The following is a 24,818-nucleotide window of genomic DNA, read 5'->3' on the forward strand; positions in this document are numbered from 1 at the left end:
AGATTATCGAGTCCAGCCGTTAACCCAGCACTGCCAAGCCCACCACTAAACCGTGTCCCCCAGCACCACATCTACACATCTTTTAAATACCTCCAGGGTATTTCTTAGGGCAGTCTAGCCAAAAATTTGGCTGGCAGAAATGCACAGAAGCCAGGGCATTGCGCGGTCGCCTGCCGTCTGTGAAAGGTGCCAATTCAACACAAACCCAACCCATGCTGGCTGACACAGGCGGTCCCAAGCCCACCCCCTACGCATCTTGCTAAAATTAAAACACACTAAACCAAAAAAGAATATTCTGGGAAACAATATCCTGATACTACTTTTTAAGCAAATGTAAGTGGTTTTCAACAAAATTTGAATTAAGCTTACTTTGAGGATGGAAACCCCCCCCAAAACCTGCAAGGATGCAAGTCCCTTCCTTCCCAAGCCGCTGCTTGGATGTGCGTGTGCAAGAAACCACCTGTCTTCTCTCCAGGCGGTACAAGCAGCCCCAGAAGCTGGAGAAGGAGCACGCCACGCTGGAGCCAGCACCCCCCTCCTCAGGCTGCAGAGCTGCTGCGGCCCAGCACCTTCCCCCTGGGGACGTGGGGAGCAGCTCAGCCCCAGCGCCTCCTCCTGAGAGCTCCCACCACCCGCCCAGCCACGGCCTGGGGTCACCACCGGCAGCATGCCTGACCCCGACCCTCTGGGTGGCTGAAAGAGAAAAGCCAGCACAAAGGACACGGGCATCCCAGATGCTGCTCTCCCGGATCACCTCAGTTGCTTTTTAATGCACGGGGAAAGATTTCTCATCTGCCCTGCCCGGCACCCACCGACAGACCCTTATTCATCAGCGAGACACCACGAGCCAGCTGTCAGACCTGTTTACCTCTTCCCTCTGAACAGGCTGGGAATTCATTACGTGTCACACACAATTCATTTCTATTTTTCCCTCAATGAGCACAGATTTATCTGAATTATTGCATCATTTGCAGAAAACAAAGATATTATTATGAAATGCAGTTTTGAAGAAGAAAGGCTTTCTGTGGATGAGTGAGAAATTCACGACCTGACAGAACTCCATATTCAATGGCCTTCTTGTAGGGAAAAACTCAATGCATCATTTTTGATCAATTTTACTTTCAAGTCGTTTCCTTATTTATGGGTTACTGAGAAGACACTTGAGCTAGCAAAATAACTCATGTTTGTTCACACAGAAAAGCCAAATTTAATAAGGCAGCTTTTTTTAAAATAACGAGTCGTGCATTATGAAAAGTGCATTTAAAGTCATTTGTTATAGAAAATTCACAGCATGAACTCCAAAGTGCTCCTTTTCCTCCTCTCAAGTGAAAACCTTCTAAGATGTGTGTGACACACTTCATACTCCATTAAAAAAAATACCCAGTAGCAGAATTTCTGATGCTCCTACTAGCTTAAGAGGCAGAAGGTGACAAAGAGGAGTTCCTGGGGAGACATTTGGGTCTCGGCTACTCCGTTGCAAGAGAGGAACTTTCTTTGGGAACTTTCAACCTCGTGTTTTAAGAGCACTGGAAATATCTCTGGAGAGGAAAGCTAAAGGGCCCTTCTCACTGAGTTTATCTTCTGATAGTCCTTTAGAAAACCATATCCTGTGAGTACGGTATATTACAGCATCTGAATATTCATCTTACATCAACAGCAATCACCCCAACTCGGTTTGGACCCTCACTCACCTGATAAGAACGTGCTCTTTCCTCCATGCTGCTCTTCAGCTCCCTTCCACTGATCTTCTCCTGCTGCTCTCCCTTCCCCACAGCCTGTTCCTCTCTCATTTATCACCTTCCTCGTTTGCCTCCTGATGGATCCCACCTGTGTCCCTGCCTCCTCAGCTCACCTCCATTTCCCACCTGCTTTAGCCTCGCTCCCTCCCTGGTCAGGCTGCATCGCTACTCCGGGGCAGTACCTTTTCTCCTTCCCAAAGGGAACGGCATTAACTCCTCCCGTATTGATATTTTGAGCTGTCACGGTTTTACCTGGTGGTGTTTAGTTGCTGACTGGGGCTGAACCACGACATAAACCTTTCAGTTTTATACCCAGTTTTATCAGTAAACAGCAACAGGTGCTTAAGAACTATCCTCTCCACCCACCGTTAGTCTTTATTGCCTGGCCTGGGATCAACACATCCACCTGGCAACAATGAACCTCACCGTGCTGGGAAAACAAACCAGAGCTGTCACCGGCCCACCATTCCTCCAAAGGGAAGGCTTTTGCCTTAGAGATGCTAGGAGCAGCGTGGAGGATGCCAAGGAAAACAGCGCGTGAATATCGAGCCCTAGAAGCCAGGAGGAAGGAAAAGAAACTGCGTCCCGTGGGAGAACTCTCCCTTCTCCCCCATCGCCCGGATGGGGAAGGATGATTTCACGGCCGTGGCTCTCACGGGGACTTACATTATCGAAGTTCACTGCACAGCGCTCACAGATTGTCTTAAACGATCAGAGGCAATTCACTTAATCTGTTATGCCTCTCAGTTTTCCATCTGCAAGAGGGAGATAATACATCTTTCCTCCAATCCCTTTGTTTTTTTTTTTCTGCTTAGATGGTAAATTCTTCAGAGCCGGGACTGTCTCATTGTGTCTTTAAACAAAGCCTTGAAGAATAGTTTTGGTTAGGGTCTGTCGTGTTGATGATAAACCCCCCCAAACAACCCCACCCACGGAAAAATAAACAAACTGGCACCAAACCAGAAATCTGCCGGTGCTTCTCAAGAGTAAACAGCATTCGGATGCTTTTGTTTACCTTCCCTACGCTCTCAGAAATTGCTTTAAGAATTATTTTTGTGCTTTCTTATCACTTTAAATAAAAAAACAAACAGCGGCGATGTTGAAATCATATAACATCGTTCATATATGTGTCTTCAGCTATATATATTTTATCTGTGTCCTGAATTTAATTTTGCCCCCAAATGCTCTCTGGGGATTTGCGTCGTTATTTTAATAGTCCTAATTTTAAGTCCATTTCAACGTATTTATACACCTTTAGACCAAACGCGTTCAGGCATTTATACCACAGTAATGAGCTGTATGACAGCGATGTATACACAGAAAGAAAGCCTCTCCTTTTGTGGAGCGTGTATTAGCACCGCTTTATAAAGTCAATAGCGAAGTTCATTGGCATGCATAGAGTCAAGGGACCTTTGTTAAACTAGGACATTTGACGATAACTATTTGAGAAGATGCACACTGAGAAAGTCTTTCCTATTTTAATGTCAGGGAATTAGAAATATTATAATGAATTCCAATTTTTCACATCTTTCATCAAAGCCTTTGAAAAAGGTCAGTATCTAAAACTTGTTATTTTAAAAAGCCTACTGCAATTTGCCTTCCTCTGATAATTACAAGGAAAGTTCCCACAGCGTAACGCCAAAGCAATCCCGCGGGACTCTTCTTATTCCTGATTGTCAACAAATTTCAGCATCCAAAGGAAAAAATGATGCATTTCATAGGCATAATGAGTATGATGGTCACAGTAAGCATTATATAAAGTATTTACATTTCATGCTTTCTCTGAACTGGGAGCTCCCTGAAGTCTGAGGTAGCCTCAATATGCTGAAATAAATTCTTTTTTTTTTTTACATTTTCCGCTCTTCCTCTACTTTCTTTTTTTTTTTTTTTTGGACAAAACTATTCCAAAACTATTTGCTGATTTTGACCCACATTTCAACAAGGTTACACTCCGCTGCCTCTGCTTGTCTTGCTGCGGTGAGTCCCAGCTGCAAGAGCTCACGCAGATCCGAGCTTTTAACCTCTCTATCACTTATTCAGATTCCGTCCCAGCCCCAAGAAATCGGGAGCTGTTGCCGTCCCAGGGATGTTTGATGGCTATGAATAATACCGAGTTCATGGAGAATAACAATCAGCATCCCATCTCCAGCACGGTGGTTTTTGCAGCTTCGTGAAGCGCAGGGGCAGAGCACGCTCCCGTAGCGGCGACGCTAACTGGTGACAGCACCAGGGAGCCGCGGGTGCGGACGCTCCGGCAGCGCTGCCTGTACGAACCCGGTAAAGCCAGAGGAAAGCAGTCACATTTGGCTCAAATCACCGAGCTACTGCACTGCAGGAGAATGAGCAGTGCCAGTAACGTCTGCCCAGCTGCCCTCGTCAAGGACCAGGAACACGGCGGCACGTCTGGCCCGCTCCGCCGGGGGAGCACCTCGCTCCCCACCCAAAAGGAAGCGTTTTGTACTTACTGCAAAGAAAATCCCCATCCAGATCCCTTTGAAGCATCTCTTTCCTCGCCACTACCAAAAGACTTCATCCCTGCTAGGGTCCTGTAGCAGCCCTGAGGGGTTACGGGAGGGCTTCTTCAGATTACCAAGAAATAACCGTTCCTGAAAAATAACTGCAGATATTCAATCTACATTTAAACGTCGGGTTCAATCTTCCCTTATTACAGTTGCAGAAGCCCTTACTATCTAATTCAGATAAAGTAACAAAGCTGCACTTCCAATGATTGTAACTAACTGCAGTTAACCTTAAAAAGTCACTTTTACAAACAGAGCAGATTTATCTGGATTTAAATTTTAGTTCTTGCACAAAGACTTAAGAACAGGTTCCTCCCCATTATTCAATTTAACAATAATAATAAAAACTTCCATGACAACTATAACAAAAAGACTCTGATAATGCCTGAAACCTTTTTGATAATGAAACATACAATTTCCCTGTTTGAAGCATAATTCCCCAGAGAACATTTTAAAAAAGATATAGAAGAACTGTCATTTTGAAACCGTTAATGTAAAGAACCACGTACAAGAACAGCCCATGTGAAAAATAGACTTTCAGAAAAGCTGGAGAAAAAACAGTGGGTGGGAGAGACTAGACAACTTAAATGCGGTGTCTCATTAGGACAATTACAGGAGTCAATAAAAACGGGCAAAACTGAAAAAGATTCACGAGGCTGCTCGGTTCCATTTCCACGTAACTCAGAGGCAGCGAGGTCAACCACAGCCGGTCGTCGCCTCATTGAATTCCCGGGCTGCAGATGACTTAGCCCCATCGGTAACTACCTTCCTCTTGCCGGCTAAGTACGCCTTTTGTTGGATCATGACAGCCACTCACCATCTCACCGCTTTTTTAAGTCTATAATCATGTATCTATGATGCACTTTTAACTGTCATATAAGAAAGAGTAATACGCGTTAATTAAGGTTAGTCCTGCTCTTACTCAATTCAAGTCTTAATCTTCCAAGTTTTCTCATCAACACAATGCCAGAGAGGAATTAATGCACTCAGAGGATGTCAACTATTTGAAGAGGATCAAGCGCTTGGCACGCCGAATACCCAGCCAAAGCGCCGGATGAGCGAGCGAAATACCAGGCAGAGTCGAAAAGGGCAAAACCATCGACGCGATAGCTCCGCGCGGCTCCCCAGCTGCGCCCCGCTGGGACTCCCGCGCACATGGGTTATCTCTGCGCGCGCTGTTTCACACACCACGCGAGTACAAGTTTTTACCATGCAAGATTTTGATCAAATTTCAACCGCTTTTTGTACTAGTGAGTATTTTTAAATTGGAGAGCACGCGACCTCTTTATTTTTAACACGTCTACCTTCACTTGTCAAAGTGCTGCAATCTACTGAATGGAAATCTAAAAATTGCCTGAGAACGTATATTTGTGTCAAGTTTGGGTTCTTCCCTGTACTGGAGAATGTCTTGAGAAACGTCCTGAGCATCTTACAGGGTATTTAGAGCTTTGTAATTTTACTGCCATTGCGACTGTATTCACATTACTACCTTTAATAACCCTAGCTCTTGTAGCCACGAGTTACTGTGAGAATCTACACTTCCATTAAAATAATTGTGCTAAACCTTCACAATGGTTTTGAGTTTCGGAGCCTTTTGGGCAGGCTTATGTCCGCAAGTATTTTTAAAAAAAATCTGGAGTTTTAAGTGTTTTTTTCTGACTGGCGTAGGGTTGGTTTTACAAAAAGTGCCGGTCCCCAGGATCCGATGGGTGTGATCACATATTGAATAAAGCATACGACCCCATTCCCCCTTTCATCTAGACAGCTCTATTTGTTGCTTTCCCCAGGGCAGCGCTCCTGCCTCAGCAGGACCTCAGAGATGCTGCTGGTCAGGCACATTACCAGCAGAGCTGTGATCGCTGCTCCCCGGAATAATGTTCTTGTCAACAAGGTGCGAATTTCCAAACTCATTTGGAGAAAATGATAAATTGCAAAGGGGGGGAAGACGGACACTCAACTAAGTAACCTGAGAAATTCATTTTAACACAAAGAAAAAAATGCTATAACACATTTGCCTCCTCTTGGGCTCCGTCCACGGGGCTGGATTTTCACAGTGCTCAGCACGCGCCAGCCCAAACTGCCATCCGCGAGCGGGTCCTAGCAGAGCTCCGGTAACAACCACCTGCGTTTTTGAAGCTGCAAAAGCAAGGTTTTACTTCTGACACTTCAGGGATAAGGTTTCTTACACGGAAGTTAAAGATATCATTGATTCCCTTTGTACTGCCAAGAAAAAGACACTAATCCTCCTGCAGGCCGGGGTTAAGACGCACGACTGTGTTCATCCATACCGCCTTTTGGTTCATGCCCAAAGCTGCTTTAGGCACAAATATCAGCCAAGGCAGAAACCAGATTTCACTGCAACTCTTTCCATCTACCATTATGTCGAAGCTGTTGATGGTACCAGCACATCCATCTGGCCCAAACCAATAAAGGTAATAATACTTAACTGCCAAAGTAACTTGCACTGTTCTGCTAATCAACAGGGACCCTCAAGCCAAGAAATGATCTGTAGCAACGTCATCAATCCTGGCAGTCAGAGATTAACCCGTGCTAAAAGTGGGCAGAATTCTTTTGCATGAGCAGACACTTCGCTTTATTAGTCTGTGAGACTATTGGCAGGTCTCCTCTCTTTTCAAAGCTGTGGAAGAAAATCTTGAGTTGGTTATTTATGGGTAGAGTTTGTGTTTATCCCTGAAAGATAACAAGCAAAATCCTACGGTAAGGGCAACCTCTGCAATTCTGCTGACAAATTCACTCCAGCCAAAAAACCCCAGCTCTTTATGCACTGTCATTACAATAATTTCTATATTTTCAGTACTATACTGGCAGTTAGAAGCCCCAGTTGAGGTCAAAACCTTGCTGGACAGCTTTCCAGGCACATGCGCTTAGGGTAGTCCTCGTGGTAAAGGATTTATACACTACATACAAATTCTGCTGAGTTACACCCTGATTTCTATGACAGGGTATATTTTATAGGTCAAAAATCCCAAACGATGCCTTCCGAATAATTTTCTTATATCAGTGATGCCTGAAATTAAGATGAGCGGTATGCCTTTAAAAAAAAAAAAAGGTGAAGTGCTTTGTGGGTTCTGCACCTGCCAATGGATTCGGGGTCAACAGTACGTATTTCACTTTGCCAACCATCAAGGAAAACAGATTCCAGTTGTGCCACAGTTTGCTTAATTTATGTGAGCACTGGGAGAGAGGTGAGGGGGGAAAAAAATGACCTGGAGAGCACAATTTTTTTCCTTCCTTTTTCTGCCGTTCTGGCAATAAACTCACCAAGTTTGAGAGGCTCCAAAGAGCTTCTCCACACCCGAGCACGAGGAATAGACAGACCCTGCTCACCCTGGCCGTCGGTGCTATGGATCTGTCGTGCATCCTTGGCCGCAGAAAGCGGCGGTGAGACGGGTCTGAGGGCCCACGGGGGATTCCTGGGCGATGGGGGAGCTCCTTGGCCGGTCCCTGGGCAGGAGCAGGGTCCCTGGGGCTGCTGGGGGGCTCCCCTGGAGAGCTCACAGGACTGACAGCAAGGAGCGTGCAGGGGTAAATTAAAAATCACATCTCCGTCTTTCCTAGGCTTACGCCAAGTACTCACCTGTTAGACTGGGGAGCCAGGCCATGCATTACTTTCTGAAATCAGATATTATCTAATCTAGGCCCAAGAGATGTCATACGATGCAAGTTTTTGCAAAGTAAAGCAAGGCCTGCAGAGCAGCCATGTTTTTGCAGTTGATTCCCCCATCGCACCCGGCCCAGCGCCAGCAGCCCCTCGCAGCAGCCAAACAAGGAAAAGTTCAAGTCTGAGGGAGTTCTTTCTCCAAATCAGGAATAAAAATAAATTTGATAAGAGGAGACATATGAGAGCAGTGACTTTGCTCCCACCTGCAGCTAGCTGCCCCGGCTGAGCTCGCAACCCTCCATCCCGAGCACGGCTCAAGGCCCATTAGGACCAATTCCCGTCTGTCTGAGTGCTGTGTGCCTTCGAGCCCATTTTCTCCCTGGTTTCTATTTTTAAAATTGCTGTAGCTTATAAGAGTATTTTGTTCTGTGCAGTGACATGCTGTCATTTAGCCTGAATATGCCCCTTCCCTGCGATAAGTACCCCAGGCAATTCACTGAGCACAGATACTTCCCTTAAAGGCTCGCTGCAGGTTTTCCGTGGAGTCACTAGGTCCCGTGTCACCTACGGGCCCGGTGTCACCAGGGGAACGCCACGGACCATGAGAGGGTGTTCCCGATACAGGAGAGCCAAAGCATCCCTGCGCTGCCCACTGGTCAACCAAAGTCAACATGGATTTAGCCACCCCAAAGCAAACTAGAGTCCACCCTGCAGTCAGACCGTGGGAAAATTATCACTCAAAGAGCATATAGGTGGGTAAAAGAGTGAACGCAGAGAGTCAGAGTAATTCATTGTGACTTCAATTTTCACCATCGAAACGCTCTCCAAAAGACCACCACCAGTTAAAAAGATGAGTATCTTACCAAGTTTTATAGTAACAAGCAATGTAACGATTTGGGTTTCAGACATAGGCTGGGATAAAATGAAACGTGCTTTATTTCCACTTACTGGCTCTGACAATCCCCAGCTTCCCCAAACCCCTCCCCAGGTAACGCCGCACCAACCCAGCGCTGTAGCCCGGGCTCCATCTCGCCTCTCAGCAAACCACAGTGCCACCGAGAGACTTTCGGGGTAGCAGGCATAAAGCGAAGCCCAAAACTGGCAGGTAAAGCAGCACAAACCCCAGTGCAATTTTATTTCATTAAATAACTGGCATTTTTAATTTGTCTTCATGGAGCACATTTTAAAAAAACACCTCAGTCAACAAATATGACAAAAAGATTCATGAACAGTACAACCATGGCTCAATTGAGAAAGATCACGTTTTCCCCTAGGTGTGTATTTAAACTATACCTCAGTGTTTTTGTTATTTTTAATGTGCACCATATTTATTACAATTTAAGTGAAAAGATTTAACATGCTCTACAAAAACAGCAGGAAAGACAAAAAAGGAAAAAAAAAGTTTGCTAGTTTTGCTAGCTCATGACACTTTTATAATGGCACAAGAAAAAAAAAAAAAACCAACTTCTTTTCATGAACCCAATTGCATCTTATCTAAAATTCACCCCGGAGATTAGGACCGACTGTCAGACCAATTTTCCAGCCTGCTTAGGAGCTGAGCGAGGAACCGCGGAGGGAGGGAAGAGGGAGAAGCACGCACATGTATTGCTAAAAAATTCAATTTGAAAAAGTAGCAAAAGCAAAAACAAAGCAATAGATATAAACAAGCCATTGCATAGAAATGCATGCAGTAATTTGCCACACAGAGGCACCACAAATCAGCTAGTTCGCCCCGTGGAACCGTTCATATTTTTGATAAACTGTCGCAACTTTTTTTCGTAGTTTGGAGAATGAGCTGTACCCCGGCTACCTGGCTGCTCCAGCATTTCCTTGCTTGCTGGCGTGCAGACGTGCCCTGTTACCCACCATAAGGGGTCCCAAAGCGGCTCCGAAGCCAGGCTCCAGTTCTGCACGTGGCATTGCCACCGGGGCCGATAAGGGTTTTGAGCCAGGATCAGCTGCCGGGTTATGATGATCAGGAAAGCGTCGTTACATATCTAAATACTAGGTGCAGGGTTACAGCACAGCAGAGATGGCAGAGATGTGTGGTCAGAAATAAACAGGGGCTTTGGTTCACACGCGTGCATTCATCAGGAACGTAGCCGTATAATGCACGTGTGAATAAACAATTAGTGTTTCACTAACACATTTCTTAGAGAGCAGCAGAAGCTTTGCTCGACTCGAGCAGGACGCTTTATAGAAGAGTTATCAGCCTCGTTCCTCAGTGCTTTTGTGCTTAGAAGTATTTATTTTCTTCTGAAATGTATGAAGGTTCTCCCTGAGAAAATAAGCCCAAGGTTTGGGGGCTTTTTTAACAACAATTTGATTCTCTAGTAAAATGCATTTATCACAGGTGGGAAAAACACTATATTTGTGATTTCTTTCATTTCTTCATGGATTTAATGCCCTTGGCAGTTCACCACATCACAAAAGAACGCCTGAAGATGGAAAGCTGCCTTTCGGCAGGCTTCAGCCCCTCTGCTCCGTAGCCCTGCCTGCCGCCCGCCCGCTCCCGCACAGAGGCGCGTTACAGAGCTCCGCCTGTTGGGCTCACCTCTGCAGCTGCCCTGGACATCCTCCACCTGGCTGGAAGAAGTCAAGTCATTTCTCCATTTCCCCATGCCCAATTTAGCTACCAAAACGAAAACAAGCTGTAACTCTCTAAGGGCTGGTGCCACCCTGGTTGCTGCAGGCAGATGGAAAATTAAGGGGTGGTTTTTTGTCTCCATTTCCAGAATCCCGTCGAGTACACAAATCACTTCGCCCAGGACACTAACGTTCTGCTACAGAAAACATTTGCAAGCACTGGAGCAGGCAGGGAGCTCCCAGTTGCCACAGACTTGCTGGGGAGCCGAGACGCCAAAATAGCCTTTCCTAAGTTTGAAAATTCTTCACTGCAGGGGTGGTACACGCACCTTAAAAAGATAATTTCTTTTACATCGCCAATACTCTGAGATTTTCTGTACTGCCATCAGATCGGAAAGCTACAAACCCACTAAAAGTCATTTAATTAATTTTTATTGTCAATATCATTTCTGTGCGTTCAAGTCCTACCGCAAAACTACCTTCTTTAAAAACCACTAAAACACCTCTATCAGCGCTGGATTTTATGCCTATAAAAATAGCAACTTCTAGCCAAATTTCAGTTGCCAGTTTCCTTTTAACTTTTGATTTATTCCTGCCATATTTTTTTTTTATTAAATGGGATTTGGCCTTGATCCTACCTATTAGGGCTCCATCTTGATGGGATCAGCACGGGAAACAACTCCGGGCACTTCTACTTGTCTCTGTAGCCCTAACACAGCTAAAACTGGTGGCGATGCTCTCTGAGCTCTCATGAGCCATCATTAAATTCAAGACAACAGGAGAATTTATTAGCTCTCAGCCATCCGTTAGATTAACCTGTATCTTATTGTTCCATATTCACCTCTTCGTTATGCATTGCCCTGAGAAATGACCACACTCTAAGAGCATCTCGGCACCCCTGATGCCCCAGAGACCACAGAACTGGGGAACGTACCCATTTCCAAAGGGCATAAATATATAGAAAAGAAAGCCACGGCCTCAGCTGGCGTAAGCTGTCCGAGCTCTCCTTACATCCGTCAGCAGGGAGCTTGACCCCAACCATACGGAATCACTGTCTTAAATTGAATAAGCCCAGCCAAGCCATCAGCCCTCGTTGACCAGGAATAGGTCAACGTTGACCAGGAATAGGTGGGTGGTCCCAGCGCACCCTCACGTGAGGGCAGGCAGGCTGGGAAGGCTCATCCCTGCAGGTAAGGCTAGAAAATGCAAGAGAAACAGCAGCGGAGATGACACAATAAGGAAGGTAGCATGAATAATACTCCCAAGAAGCCTTTATCAAGTCCATTTTGCAGGCAATGGGAAGGACAGGGAGGTGAGGAGGCAAGGCAGGTTGCTCTGGCCACACCAGCTGAGATGCAAGGTCTGAACTTTGAAGTTCTACGGCGAGAGCAGCAGCAAGCATTGGACACAGCCAGAGTACGTGTTACGGCACAAGGGAGGTGCTTATGGACCTGAGAGTCAAAGAGAATTCAAATGCTGAAGGCTGGGGAATCAATGGAGAATATAACAGTGAATACTAAACTGCGCCGTCCTTGAGATAGACAAGGTACAGGCGGATACGTGGGATTTGATCAAATTGCCTTTTTCTTTTTTTAACATGGAAATGAAGCACTGAGATACATGTCACAACGCAGGATGAGCATTAGAGCTCTATCAAACATCTACACCCAATTGAGCTCATCCTGGAAAAAAGATGATCTTTGTTTCACTTTTAAATTGGAGAATACATGCTTATACCTATCCTCAGTGTTTAAAGTGGGTTAATGTACCCCTCTGATACCACAGCTGAAAATGAAAGTGATGATTAAGCTTACCAAGTCATGTTTAGCAAGCAGAGGTGCTTGGAGCCCAGCAAATGCATGGCTCTCCCAGGACAAAGGCCCATATCCCAGGCCACCCCTGGAGCGCTGTGCACAGCTCTGGTCCCCGCTGTACAAAAAGGTTGTGGCCAGGCTGGAAGAGGCCCAGAGAAGGGCCACCAAGGTGATCCAAGGACCGGGAAGCTGCCGTACGAGGATGGGCTGGGAGAGCTGGGTTTGTTCAGCCTGGAGAAAAGGAGGCTCAGAGGGGATCTCATCCCCAGGTACCAGCACTTAGGGGGCAGCTACAGAGAAGATGGAGACTCCCTTTTTACACGGAGCCCCATGGAGAGGACAAGGGGGATGGACACAAGTTGCTCTTGGGGAGATTCCGATGGGACACCAGAGGGACATTTTTCACAGTGAGGACAGTCACCACGGGAATAATCTCCCCAGGGAAGGGGTTGGCTCGGCCACGTTGGGCACCGTCAAGAGTCACCTGGACAGGGTGCTGGGCCATCTTGTCTAGGCTGTGCTCGTCCTAGAAAGGTTGGACTAGATGATCCCTGAGGTCCCTTCCAGCCTGGGATTCTGGGATTCTGTGATATTTACAGTGAAAAGGGATTTTGCTTACCGGACTTGTAGTCAGCCTAGTCAAGCTTTCTTTGACAACAGAACTTCTAATACTAACTTCTCTGTGTTCACCTCGAGATGTCTAACAATAAATTTGTGTTACAACGGAGTACAGATTTATCACAAAAATAATTTATACATTTATTTCAAAAGTAAATTTGTGTCCATCTTAGCAGCATTTTGGTAGCCCAGTCAGCAGCAGTGGCTGTCGCAGCATGCACAAACAGGGCTCCCGAGGTTCCCCCCACCCAAGTCTCTGGGGTTTTGGCACCATCACGTCCTCTGTGGCGCGACCGGCACCTCAGCCTCTCACAATTTGCATTTTATCTGTGATCTTGTATTAAGGAGCTCATCAGTTGTTGTTGCTGGAAATAGAAAGCTGCTGCACTTCCTCGGGCCCAAATCCTCCATTCTCATGGAAGAAAATTTCCTGCTGTCCCGCTCTTCTCGGTCTATTGAACATGCCAATAGCTGGCGATGACAATCCTGCAAAGATGTAAATTCCTCCCGTGTCGCCAAGTGCTGCAAAACATTTACAAAGCAACTGCACTCGGTTCGTACTGTGTGCAAAAATACCGTGCATATAATTATGAGGCTGAATTTAATGACATTGAAACAAATCTCCGTTCTGATGAATGCATAATTACTGTTATTAAAATATTTATGAAATAATAAATTTATTAGAAAATCTTCTGCGTATGAGCTTGCAGAATGCTTTACTCTACAGATTCTAAAATGGCAGCAGAGAGAACAAACTTGCAAGGCACCAAACCTGAGAATTTCCACCTGAGGCACAAAGGTCTCCTGAGATCCTGAACCCTCCCTCCTCTCCATCAAAGACACAGAATAGAGAGGATTGGGATTGTATTATTTTCTTCATTTGGAAAATTTTCAGTTCTTTAAACAAGGGCTATTGAGGACGCAACCATCCTATGGGATTGTTCTTTGGTTGGGTTTTACCATTTCCAGTCTAGACTGGCAACGCCTCTCTGGGATGAGGCAGGATTTAAAATACCCACTAGTACCCATCCAGACCATCGGCAATTTAGGTTAACACCTCGAGCCTGAATCAGACAGAGATGGAATTTCACAAGTCCCAGCTGAGTGGATTATTTTGCAGATAAATCTCTCCCGCTAAAGCATTCAAAACCTCTACTTTTGGTAGCTAACTTCCAGCGCAGAAGGGAAAGCAAAAGTCTTGCTTTAAGAAGAGACCTGTTGCATCTCGGGTTGCACTTAAGCCTCACAGCCTGCTGCGAAAGTGGAGTCAAAACAAAACCAGGGAAACTTACAGCAAAGAGAATAAAAGCTGACTATTAAGAGGGGGAAAATAATAGTCTTTCATGGAGGTTGCAGAATATTCTTCAGAAAAGTTTATAAAAGGACTAGGCAAGCACCTGCTAGGACCAGCCTGGCCATGTGGGTCCCATCTCAGATCCACAGCTCACCACGAGCACAGAGAACCACTGCGGAAGGGGTTGGTGGCAGGGGCCATGCCAATAACCTCTGTCCCCAGAAAACAGGAGGGGAGCACACGAGGGGCCGGTACCAGGGCAAAGGGGTGCCCGAAACTGTCCAAGCGAATCTGCCAGATCCTCGTCCAGCTTGTTGCCTCCCCACCAACGTCAGCCAGTGCTGGAGCACCCAAAGAAAATGCTGGAAAATTGTGCTGAGAGAAGTGTGTGTTTCTGTCCTCTACCATCGTTGGATTTATAGTCCTATTTATGTATGGGCACTCTTCTAAGAAAAATTAGGATTAGGGCGTTCATGTAGGCTAGTAATAAATGGCTGCTATAAAAATCACATGCAGGGATCTATATTCACTTTTACTCTGCCATTTCTAGAAATGAAATTTGGTTTATGAACAAAAAGGACCTTTCCAGCTAGCCCTGGAAAGCCCCTATAACCACGCTACAATCAACTTGTCCACGTTTCCAGGGCCGAGGGGTGTTTAAAGGCAGCGCGGAGCTCGGCTCGCCCTTCAGCTGCCATTAAGGCTGCAGCAGCGGCGATGCTCGCCCGTTCCACGGGGCTCGCATCGCTGGACCGCACCGGCTGCGGGCACCCCGAGCAGCGCTGGGCTCTCTGCTGCATCCTGCCATCAGCCACAGAAACGTGAAACCTCTAACGAAGGAAGCAGAGATACGGGTTTGTATCAGCCCACCTGGATCAGAGTAATTTTTCAGGACAACTACAGGTTTTGGCTTTGTCAGCAGTTGTTATACCCGCAAGCGACAAAGCCAAAAACAGCTGTAAAACTGTAAGAGCAAGATCTAAGGGCATATCTACAGCAGGCGGGGGAGCGCAGGGAGCACACCAAAGCCAGGTCCAGATTATCTGGCTTTTGAACTGGAGGCAGTAAAGCAGCTCCAGCAAGGCACTGCCCTTGGGCTAAGGCGAGCAGCCCTGTGCCAGCTACCCGCCGTGAGACACACTGGCGGGGCTGTGCCCTCCCTGGACTCCTGTGTCACCGCCTGGCACTGAACTGGGCTGCGCAGACGCCGGACTCGACCTTGGCTGCTCCCACTACCAGGGCAATGCGCTGCGCAGTGACCGCTCTCAGCTCCTCCACCCTGACCTTGACTCTCCCTTTAATCCACCAGAGCAGCCTCTGGGCAGAGACCAAGGTGGCAGGCACCCGGCCAGTAGCCTGCCACAAAGGGAAGAGCCACCACCCCCCTGTTGTCCAGCCCCTCAGCCCATGCCCGGCTCCGGGAAGCCTCCCCAGCCGCTGTCAGGGGAAGACCTGAGGCTCCTGCTGGTGGGATGAGGGGGAGAGCTGGTCCCCCAGGGCATCCTCCTCCCAGCACCCTCTCACCCTGCACCGCCCTCTCCACACCCTTCCCCCTGTTTTCCATCATGGTTTCTGCCCGTCCTCCCTTCACTCACTTCCCGGGTAGGAACGGCCAAGCCTGAACACAACCCATTGACTGTATTGCCGAACGCCGTTGAGGTGGCTCTGTATTACTAAAAAACACGTGTTTTCTCCATTAATCACACATCATTGATTCTTCTGAGCCCTAACATCATAATAACGTGAGACAGACAGAATCGAAAACCCAAACAAGCAGGTGACACGACTGTCGGCTCAGCCAGCCACGGCAGCCAAGGCAAGCTCCATCCCGTCCTCGCCCACCATGGCCTGGCACTGGTGCCTGCCCTCCCCTTCCCAGGCTCATCCCTGAGCAAGACCTTAAAAGACAGCTCACTCATGTTTACAGCATATATATCTAAAAAAAAATATTTATACATATAAAACACACCTACATACAAACATGTTCACTGACTTTAAGCAGAACCATCATGAGAATGAAATCTTGCACTTTAAGACTGCTCCTAACCATCGCCCCCCACCCCCACAGGTCAGGCTATCCTTTTAACAAAAATAGAGCTATTTGATGTGCCCTACACGTGAAAAGGATTTTATCTGTGCCACGCACCAGGCAGCGCCTGGCGTTCAGAAGGGAAGGTCTCCCGAGTCTGCCTTCCCCTCCCGTGTAAATCAGAGGCCAGGCAGTCCGAGTGCTTCGCATGATCTCAACGCAAGGAGAAAGGCGATCTCAACTAGGAGCACTTCTCCGGGGTTTGGGCGTGCTTGCCAAGTTCATTTAAAAGTACTTGGAAGGGAGGCATCGGCCTGCATTACCCCGTCAGCCAAGGAGTAAGAGGATATATACTTTGCAACACATTCGTAGAGCATGCTAATGCCTCTCCCAAACATCCCAGATGACACAGCAAAAGCATCGCTTGTCACAGTATAGACTAAATTAGAGGGAATTTGGGTGACGCTGCTGGAGTTACAGTTTCCCTGGAAATGTATGTAGCACCACTTGCCAAACGTCGTCAAACAGAGGCACTTGCCCCCCCCCCGGAGAAGGAGCGAGACCCTGCTGCGACGGTCTCGGCAGGCGCCCCGCTGCGGGCGCGCCATGGTGCACCCCGCCGGCGGGCCGGTGCGCGCGCGGTGCGGCCAAGGGCTCTGGTACGGAGCACAGCACGCGGGAGCCCGCGCGCCGCGCCTCGCGACCACCCCCGCCGTGCCCAGCAGCCCCCGAGCTGCAAGGCGACCTGTGCAGGGGTGGCACAATGGCCCTGTGACCGGGGGGCGCGGGAACTAGAGAGATTTTAGACCATTTGCTGTCATTTGAAGTCTCTCTACCTGATGGAGTCCAACCACATGGAGGAACTACGCCAGCTCCGCAGCTACGAGAGCTATTCCAGCAAGGTGAAATGCTCGAGTGATGGGTGGCCTGGGGCAGGGCAGGGCTACCATATCGTAGTGGTCCATAACAGGGCCATGCTTTATTCTCAGCTAACCGGTGATGATTCAGAATACCTCCGCTGCCTTCAGCAGAAGGGCGGGATAGGGCCTTGTGAATCATCAGTAACGAGGAAGGCTTTAGAAATACTTGTTTTTCTTCAGATTTCTCTTTGTCTGGATACCCACTGCGCCACACTAATGACCTGACTATATTGGATTCTATGCTCTCCAAACAGCCTTAATTACATGCTTCATATCTTCCAATATTATGATAAAATTCACCACAGTCCCACGTCTGGGACAGCCAGCATTGTCACTCATTGAGATTAATTTGAAGATCACTATAAATAGAAATAACAACATCTGATATTACAAAGCAGAGAATGGTGTTGGATGGTCTTAATACCTCCAAGCAAAACTCATTTCATAGAATAAAACACATAATATAGTACATGTAGTTTTACAGTATTAGTGTTATGAGATTCAAAACCAGATCAATATTTCTTTCATAAAAATTAATGCCTGGAAATGATCCCTCCATTCGTCATTCCAAAGAGGTCACCTTACTCTATTTCAAAGAGTAAATTGGGAATTGCGCAAAAGTACTGGCTCAATACATGCTTTCACCATAGAAGCTGACACGTTCCCACATCCCCCCCATGCTGCCCCCCACCCCGGCCCCAATATCTGCTACCCTTGGCTCACACCACCATCCCTCCCTGCCTCTCTCCATGGGCCAGCATCCCTCTCCTGGCAGAGCCAGGCTTCTTCCACATGACTCTCTGCAGTCCCTTCTGCCTGACGCCTACAGAGAGACGCTCGAAAATAGGTTAAGAGCTGAGATGATCGCTAATGTTGAATTTTGCCTTGTCAAGAAAATAAAGTTTACCTCCAAAACACCGTGTTCCAGAAAAATATATTCACAGCACCGCCAACCTCCCACTAGTAACTCCACACGCAAACGTGAGCTCCTGAAGCAAGGATTTTCCTTTACTTTTGATTCATACAGAGGAAGTAAGATTCCACATCTATTAAATACAGCCCAATAGTTGAACAACATCAGAGTGGAACAGCACGGCTCGACTGTGCTCGACTGTGTCAACGTGTATTAGGTGCATCAGTAGCAACAAGGACAAATATTGAGAGGCTGATGAAAATGAAAGCTTGCTCTGAAGCACAAAAGCCTTTTTTTTTAAAAGAGGCAAAGAATTGAAGTTTACTGCTTCCAATTTTTAGCTTTTTGTTAAATTCTCTATATAAGTCTAACGGAAAAAATGTATCGTTTTTGTAAATCTCTCTTTAAAAATTACTAATTTCTCCACTTCCTAAAAGCAGTGTTGTCTCACTAGAAGTTAGAAGAGGAAAATACTATAAACTGGTAATGAGGTCAAAATATATCAGCGTCTAAAGAAAAACAGTGCTTGGGTATGTTAGTTTTCTTCCCAAATGCCAGTGATAACCCAAGAGTCCCACCCTGGCAGGTACATTGCAGTGACCGTAAATTGCCCATTTACTACCACCTCATTAAGTCAAGCTCAGCAGGAGGGGTCCCAGCGGGGATCTTTGGCTTTGCACCCAGAACCTATACAAATGGAAACCCTTGGGCCTATACCCCATATTCCTGCAGGAAACTTAAATGAGAGGGAGAGAGGGAGGAACGATCAGTTGGCAAATACTTCTGCTGCAGAGTGAAGGCGTTTATAGAAACCAATCAGATGAGCAGCGCAAAATTAATGAAAAAAACACTTGAGAAGCACCTCTTGAAATCATGGGATCAGACGTTCTGCAAAGCGATTCCCATACAGCCCTCGCCCTTCTTCCCCGTGACCGTCCTGCAAAGCCAGCAGGAAGAGGCACCGATGACTGCCGCGCCAAGCTGAAAGCCCTCGAGCCAGAGGCCGAGGCAGGACCATGTCCATCGACACCAGCCGCAGCACCTCGAGCGTCGCAGCTCTGCCAGCCACAGCTGGCTGATGCGGGCGGCCGCCACCGCTTCGGCAAAGAGGCACCCTCACCCAGAGAGCCTTGGGAAATGCACACCCTCTTCTAAGAGAAAAAAAAGCATCATCCAACTCGGAGCTGCACCTTCACACTGTATTCCCTTCCAAATAATCACATTTCTACTGGCTTCATTGTGTCTAGAGCAGAAGGCAGGATTGCAGCTTTCGTCTTTCTCATTTAGCACAAAGGTGCCCACGGAAGGAAATACAGCCAAAAGCCCCCCAGGGATGGGAGGGACGTTTCAATTTATACTCCCCATCTCATTGTACTCCTTTAGCCCACGCTGGTTCCCGAAAAGTTCCCTGAAGGGGCTTGGTGACGCACCCCTGTGGGCACAAGGGCCATCACCGATAAAGGAGAAAAGGTATTTAGACAAGAACTACCCATTGTTGATTGACTGTTTAAAATTACATCCACCGAGGACAGAAACCTGAAGCAGTAATTAGTTCATTATTAAAGCTTGTAATGAGAAGTTTGTAGTTCTAAGGGAGTCCAAAAATTAGTTTTCCAGCATAAAAGAAGAAATCAGCGTGCTGATGCTCCCCATATTGCATGGTTCTACACCCAGAAAATATGAAACAGATGAAACATTTGGCAATTTTTTTTCAGCATAGTTATTGAATTTCATGGAGTTAAGTTTGTAAGGAAAGCTACGACGCTCTGAAGTAACAGTATTTTTTACAATGCAGAACTGGCAACCTAGAAACATATTGCCTTGAACTCCCTGATGCATTTGGAAACAGCTTTCCAAATTGTTTCTGTTTTATTTTTAGAACAGATATTTAATTTACAATCGGCATGCTATTTATTGGCATGCTTTAATAGAATTGTATTTTGAAAAAGTCACTGTATTTGACATGCCTGAATATTTATGCATTTGTATCTCCACGGTCCACCACACATTACTCTTACCCCGTCTGTTGCATTCAGCCGAGGCCCTGCAGCAGAGACACGGGCCCTCGGTGCTGGGCATCACACCTGCCCATGCAGCCCTGCTCCCAAAATTCACTGCCTGGCCAGCCCTCCCCGCCAGCCCAGGGATGGGGCACAACCCCTAGGAGAAGAGAGGAGGCCTCGTCTGCGGAGAGACGCCACCAGAAAGGGCTACCTCCCATTAACTGCTGCCCCAGCACCCACATCCCTGCTTCTGAAGAGGATGAAGTTAACAGCGATGCAAAACCAAAGCGACCGGCCAGAGGCACCCGCAGCTCGAGCCCCCCCACGGTGAGCCACTGCCAAACCGGAGGGAGCTCGGCTGCGTCGTCTTCAAATGCGAGTCAAACATCCAACTGCGCTTCGGTGCATCCCAGGCGTGGCCTCTAACTTGCTCCTGGTGCGCGGCTGGGATGCTCTTGGGCGTTTTAACTGCAGTAACCCACGGAAGGTCCCACACAAGGCTCACAGCCAAGGACAGATATTGAACCCGGGTTCAAAGTCGTCCCCCCCCCAACCCTGCGCTCGTGCAGGGCAGATGCGCCTCTCCGTACTTGTACTTTTGGAAGAGAAATCCTCGCGTACGTGGCCTTGGAGGCATGCCGCCCTCCTTGGCAATTCCTGTGCCCACCTCCACGTCCCGAGTGACTCAGAGAGCCACGCCTGAGCCTCAGCAGCCCCGACAGCTTCACTCCATCAGCACCTGCACGTCAATCAGAGGCAGGCAGAGTCGGGGTCACGGCTCCCCTTCGCTCCAGCAGCAGCTGTGCACAGCTGGGACCCAGTGCCATCCCCACGGCTCCAGGGAAAATCCCCCCGCGCCCCAACTATTCCCATCATCTCTTGTCAAAGGTGCAATTCAGGGATAAGAGAGACAGAGGCAGGGCGAGGGGCTAATGTGAAGGCTCTATTGTAGATCCTTCACATCCTTTCCTACAAAAATAAAGCTCCTACAAGGCTTCAAACAGTAATTACACGGATGAATTCAAACCGAAGGACCTCAGCACAGTTCTCCCCCGCTGAGCCACCTGTTGGCGTTAGCTGAAGGTTCTCCCACACCTCTGTGCTAGACTGGGATCAGACCGGTGAGCTGCGTGGAGAGGTAGCGCCACTTCACATGCAGAGAGCAAGATGAACAGCCTAAATTTTGCCCATCCTGGAGAGAAAGCCCCTTAAGCATCAGTTGCTGGCTGAGGAAACCCCACTGTGCTCTGTGTGGGTTATATATATATATATTTTATCCCTACATTAATGTGGAGTACAAATACTTCTCTTCCAAGATACTGTCAGAGAAATGTAAACACGAGTGAGTAAGATTTCTTTGCAGAGGCCTCCGCAGATGGAAAGAGTTTTAATTTACGAAGTGTTAGGGAAAAGCCAGCTTGGGCATGAAAATAAGCGTTCGAGAGCCATTCGGCCACCCATCACCACTGCCACGGTCAGTAAAGCCTACAGCGCCCCGGGAGAGGCAAGCTGGCTGCAGCAGCTCCTGCTTTGGGGAAAGTATTGAGGTTAACAAGTATTTTTGTGGTTGGGTAGTTGGTTTTTTTCTTTCCAATAACTTCCAGCTTCTCACCCACCCCCAGGAAACAGTACTTAGTTGTTTAATAGGTCCAGTTCTCCTCCTCTCTCTTAAAACAGTCCTCTTTTCCTTATTTCTCTCTGGCTGGGACATGTTCTGAGCTGTGTTTTGAAGGGGGAGAGGACAATATGGAACAGCAGTTTTATTGCATGAAAAATCTGCTTAAAGAAGGCAGAACCAAGCTGTAAAATACATATTCAGTAAAATCTCTCTCGGTTTGTACCAGTTCCTGCTGTCTGGATGATTCGGTTAGAAAGCAATTTTGAACGGCTGCTTAATCACAATACATTAAAATATTTAGATTTATATAAATATCGCTACACGCAGAAACTGCCCAAACGTCGTCTTTTCTGCAAGCTCCATTACATAACACACCACCAAAGGTTTCGCAGGTATTGTGGCATTATACAAAAGGCTCCCAGTGCCCGGGATTTCCTTCCGAGCGAGATCTCAGCCCAGAGCGCCCAGGATTTGCTCCCGAACGCGGTTCGGTACAAAACAGCCGGTTAATTCCAGCCTACCGGCTGGCGGGAGCCGACAGCAGAGCAGCGCCTGCTGAACCAGTACTTCAGCAGAACTTCGGCACCTCTCGCATCCCTCCACGCTCCTCGGCTCCAGCTCAAGCAGAACATGAGATCATCTGTTTTGCAGCCCGGGAAGGGGTGTTTGTAATGCAAGAAGTCTCGAGGAGCGAGTACAGCGCACCGAGCGATGCCAAGCTTGCTCGCACACGCAAGCGGGGCTGCGCTCTCGGAGGCAGCATTTCCACGCGAAGACCCGCACGTTAAAGCCGCACAAACCGGGAGAGGCTCGGTACAGCGCCGAACCCAGAGGCGGTACAAGTCGCATTTTAATTTGCCAGGAGGGGGGAGGCGAGCAAGAAAAGCAAAGCCAGATCCTTAACGTTCTTTCAGGAAAACGGACAGGACCGAGCCCGGAGGGTGCAAAGGGCGGCGATGGGCGAAGGCGCATCGCCCCGGTTGTCTTGCGTGCGACGGCCGTACCTGGAGCCGGCAGCCAGCTGGGAACCGGGAGTAACGCCGACCGCTGCCAGCAGCCAGTGGATTTGCCGTGAAAACCTCACAAGTTTCCAGCTGGGAAAAGCGGGGGATCTCTCCGCCCGCCGCACAAAAATAAAAATAATCCCCACCACCACCTTCCGCATGCGAAGGCGTAGGATAGGAAGCGAGAAACTCCGCTGCTCACGATGCATCTGGTGGCGGTGCTGGCACTGCCACCGCACCCGCGATCGCTGCCGAGGAGCGCCCCGGGCTCGCTGCGGGGCCCCGGCGGGTTCACGCAGCGCCCCGGGGGGACCCCCCGCCCCCGGGCCGGCCCCCCCCCCCCCCCCCGCCGCCGGGGAGCCAAACCCCGGCTCAGCCCTCTCCCCCGCACTTGGGGCGCCGTGGAAGGGCAGGAGGCTGCAGCCTTGGGGCGGGGGGCGGGGGGATGCACGCACACAGGTCTCCGTGCCCCGACAGCCGGCGGGGCTGAGCCCCGGCACCGAGAGGGGCGCGATGGCAGCTCGCCGGGGAGGGGGCCGGGGAGGGAAACGGGCAGGCGCTGCAGCGCATCTCCCCCGCACACACACACACACACGGTTCTCTAATCCCCCGGCTCTGCTCATCCCTCGGCGCTTGCGGGAGCCGCCGGAGCCCCCCCGCCGGAGCGGAGCCGAGCCGAGCCCACGGGCTGCAGCCGGAGCCCGGCCCCGCGCCCCCAGACCCCGGACCCCATCCCCCGCCCCGGGGCTCTGGGTCGGTCCGGGCCCTCCGTGGGGGGGGGCAGGGAGGGACCCCGGCCCGGATAAGCGGCCGGGTGCCGGGAGCGCAGCGCAGCCCCCTCCCTCCGCCGGGAGAACCCCCCCCCACCCGGATCCCCCCGAGCCCCGGCGCTGCCCCCCCCCGCCCTCTCCCGGCGCGGGGAGCTCCGGTCCGGCCGTGCCCCCGTCGCCCGCGCCTCTGCCGAGCCATATTTCTCCCTAATGCAAACCCATCAAAATCATCGCCTTTTATTTTTCCTTTTTTTTTCCCCCCTCTTCCCCCCCCACCCCTTCCCTTCACGGATTGCTTCTTGCAAATGGGGCGATAAATCCAGAAAGTGCCACGCACGGTGGAGAAGGGAGGATGCTGAAGCGGAGAGGGCGGCTGGGGGGGCACCAAGCGGCTCCGGGAGGGGGGGAACGAGGCACCCGAAGGGGCAGAGCGGGGAGCTGAAGGCGGCGGGCAGAGCCCGGCCGGAGCCGCGCAGCCCTACCTGGAAGAGCCGGAGGATGTTGGCCACCATAATGGACACCGAACTTCCCGACGCCCCGATCACTCCAACTACTTTCTCCGGCTTGACGAAGACGGGCGGCTCGCCGTTGGTGCACCTCACGTCGGAGGTGTCCTTCTGGATGAGAGCCTGCACGAAGGTGAGGGACTGCTCCAGCGCGTAGGTGTCTCGGGAGCAGGTGTCCAGGATGCGAGCGCCCAGCGTGACATTGGGCAGCAGGTCCGGGTCGCTGTTGATCTGGTCCAAGGCGTAGAGCATCGCCTCCAGCCTGTGGATGCCGTTCTCCTTCTTGATGTCCCCGCAGGGCACGCCCGGGGGGCCCTTGGCGTGGACGGGGAAGAGGCCGCCCAGGGTGATGTCCCCCTCGAGGCGGATGGAGTGGGGGGCGTACATCTCCTGCCCCTGGGCCGCCTCCCAGAGCAGGAACTCCAGCAGGCAGCAGGGCAACTTCAGCAGAGTCAGGAGCCGCAGGAGCCTGCCCAGGCGGACCATGGTGGTGCCGCCGCCGCCCGGGCGCTGCCCCGCGCTCCCCCGCGCCTTCATGCACCCGCAGGGGCCGGGGCGGCGGGGATGGGCGGCGGGGCGGGAGCGGGATACCGGGGCTACCCGGGATGGGGAGGCGGGGGGCGGGGGGGGGGTTCGGCCGCTGCCGCCCGCCGCTGCCTCCGCCGCGCTCCGCGGCAGCCCGGCACTGGGGAGCCGCGCCGCCCCGCTACCGCTTTAAATGGTGGCCGGTGCTCTCCGCCTCCCGCCCCCTCCGCCGCCCCGCCCGCCGCTGCGCAGGATGCGCCCGCGCCGCCCGAGCCCGGCCCGGGGCTGCCGGGGATGCGGGCGGGCGGCCCCGGCCCCGCCGGCAGCCCTGCCCCGGC

General features: G+C 49.8%; 1 protein-coding gene across 2 annotated transcripts in view; it reads right to left on the reverse strand.

The window, feature by feature from the left end:
* The window catches only part of GRM7 (glutamate metabotropic receptor 7), a 308,776-nt gene extending 284,239 nt beyond the window's left edge, over nt 1–24,537 (reverse strand). For both annotated transcript variants that reach the window (XM_064453417.1, XM_064453416.1), the window contains exon 1: nt 23,932–24,537. In XM_064453417.1, coding sequence (XP_064309487.1) covers nt 23,932–24,492 — 561 coding nt within the window. In that variant the 5' untranslated portion in view covers nt 24,493–24,537. The remainder of the gene's footprint in view (nt 1–23,931) is intronic.
* Nucleotides 24,538–24,818: the final 281 nt, after the last annotated feature.

Source organism: Phalacrocorax carbo, chromosome 6, assembly GCF_963921805.1.
Source record: "Phalacrocorax carbo chromosome 6, bPhaCar2.1, whole genome shotgun sequence".
NCBI classification, from domain to species: domain Eukaryota; kingdom Metazoa; phylum Chordata; class Aves; order Suliformes; family Phalacrocoracidae; genus Phalacrocorax; species Phalacrocorax carbo.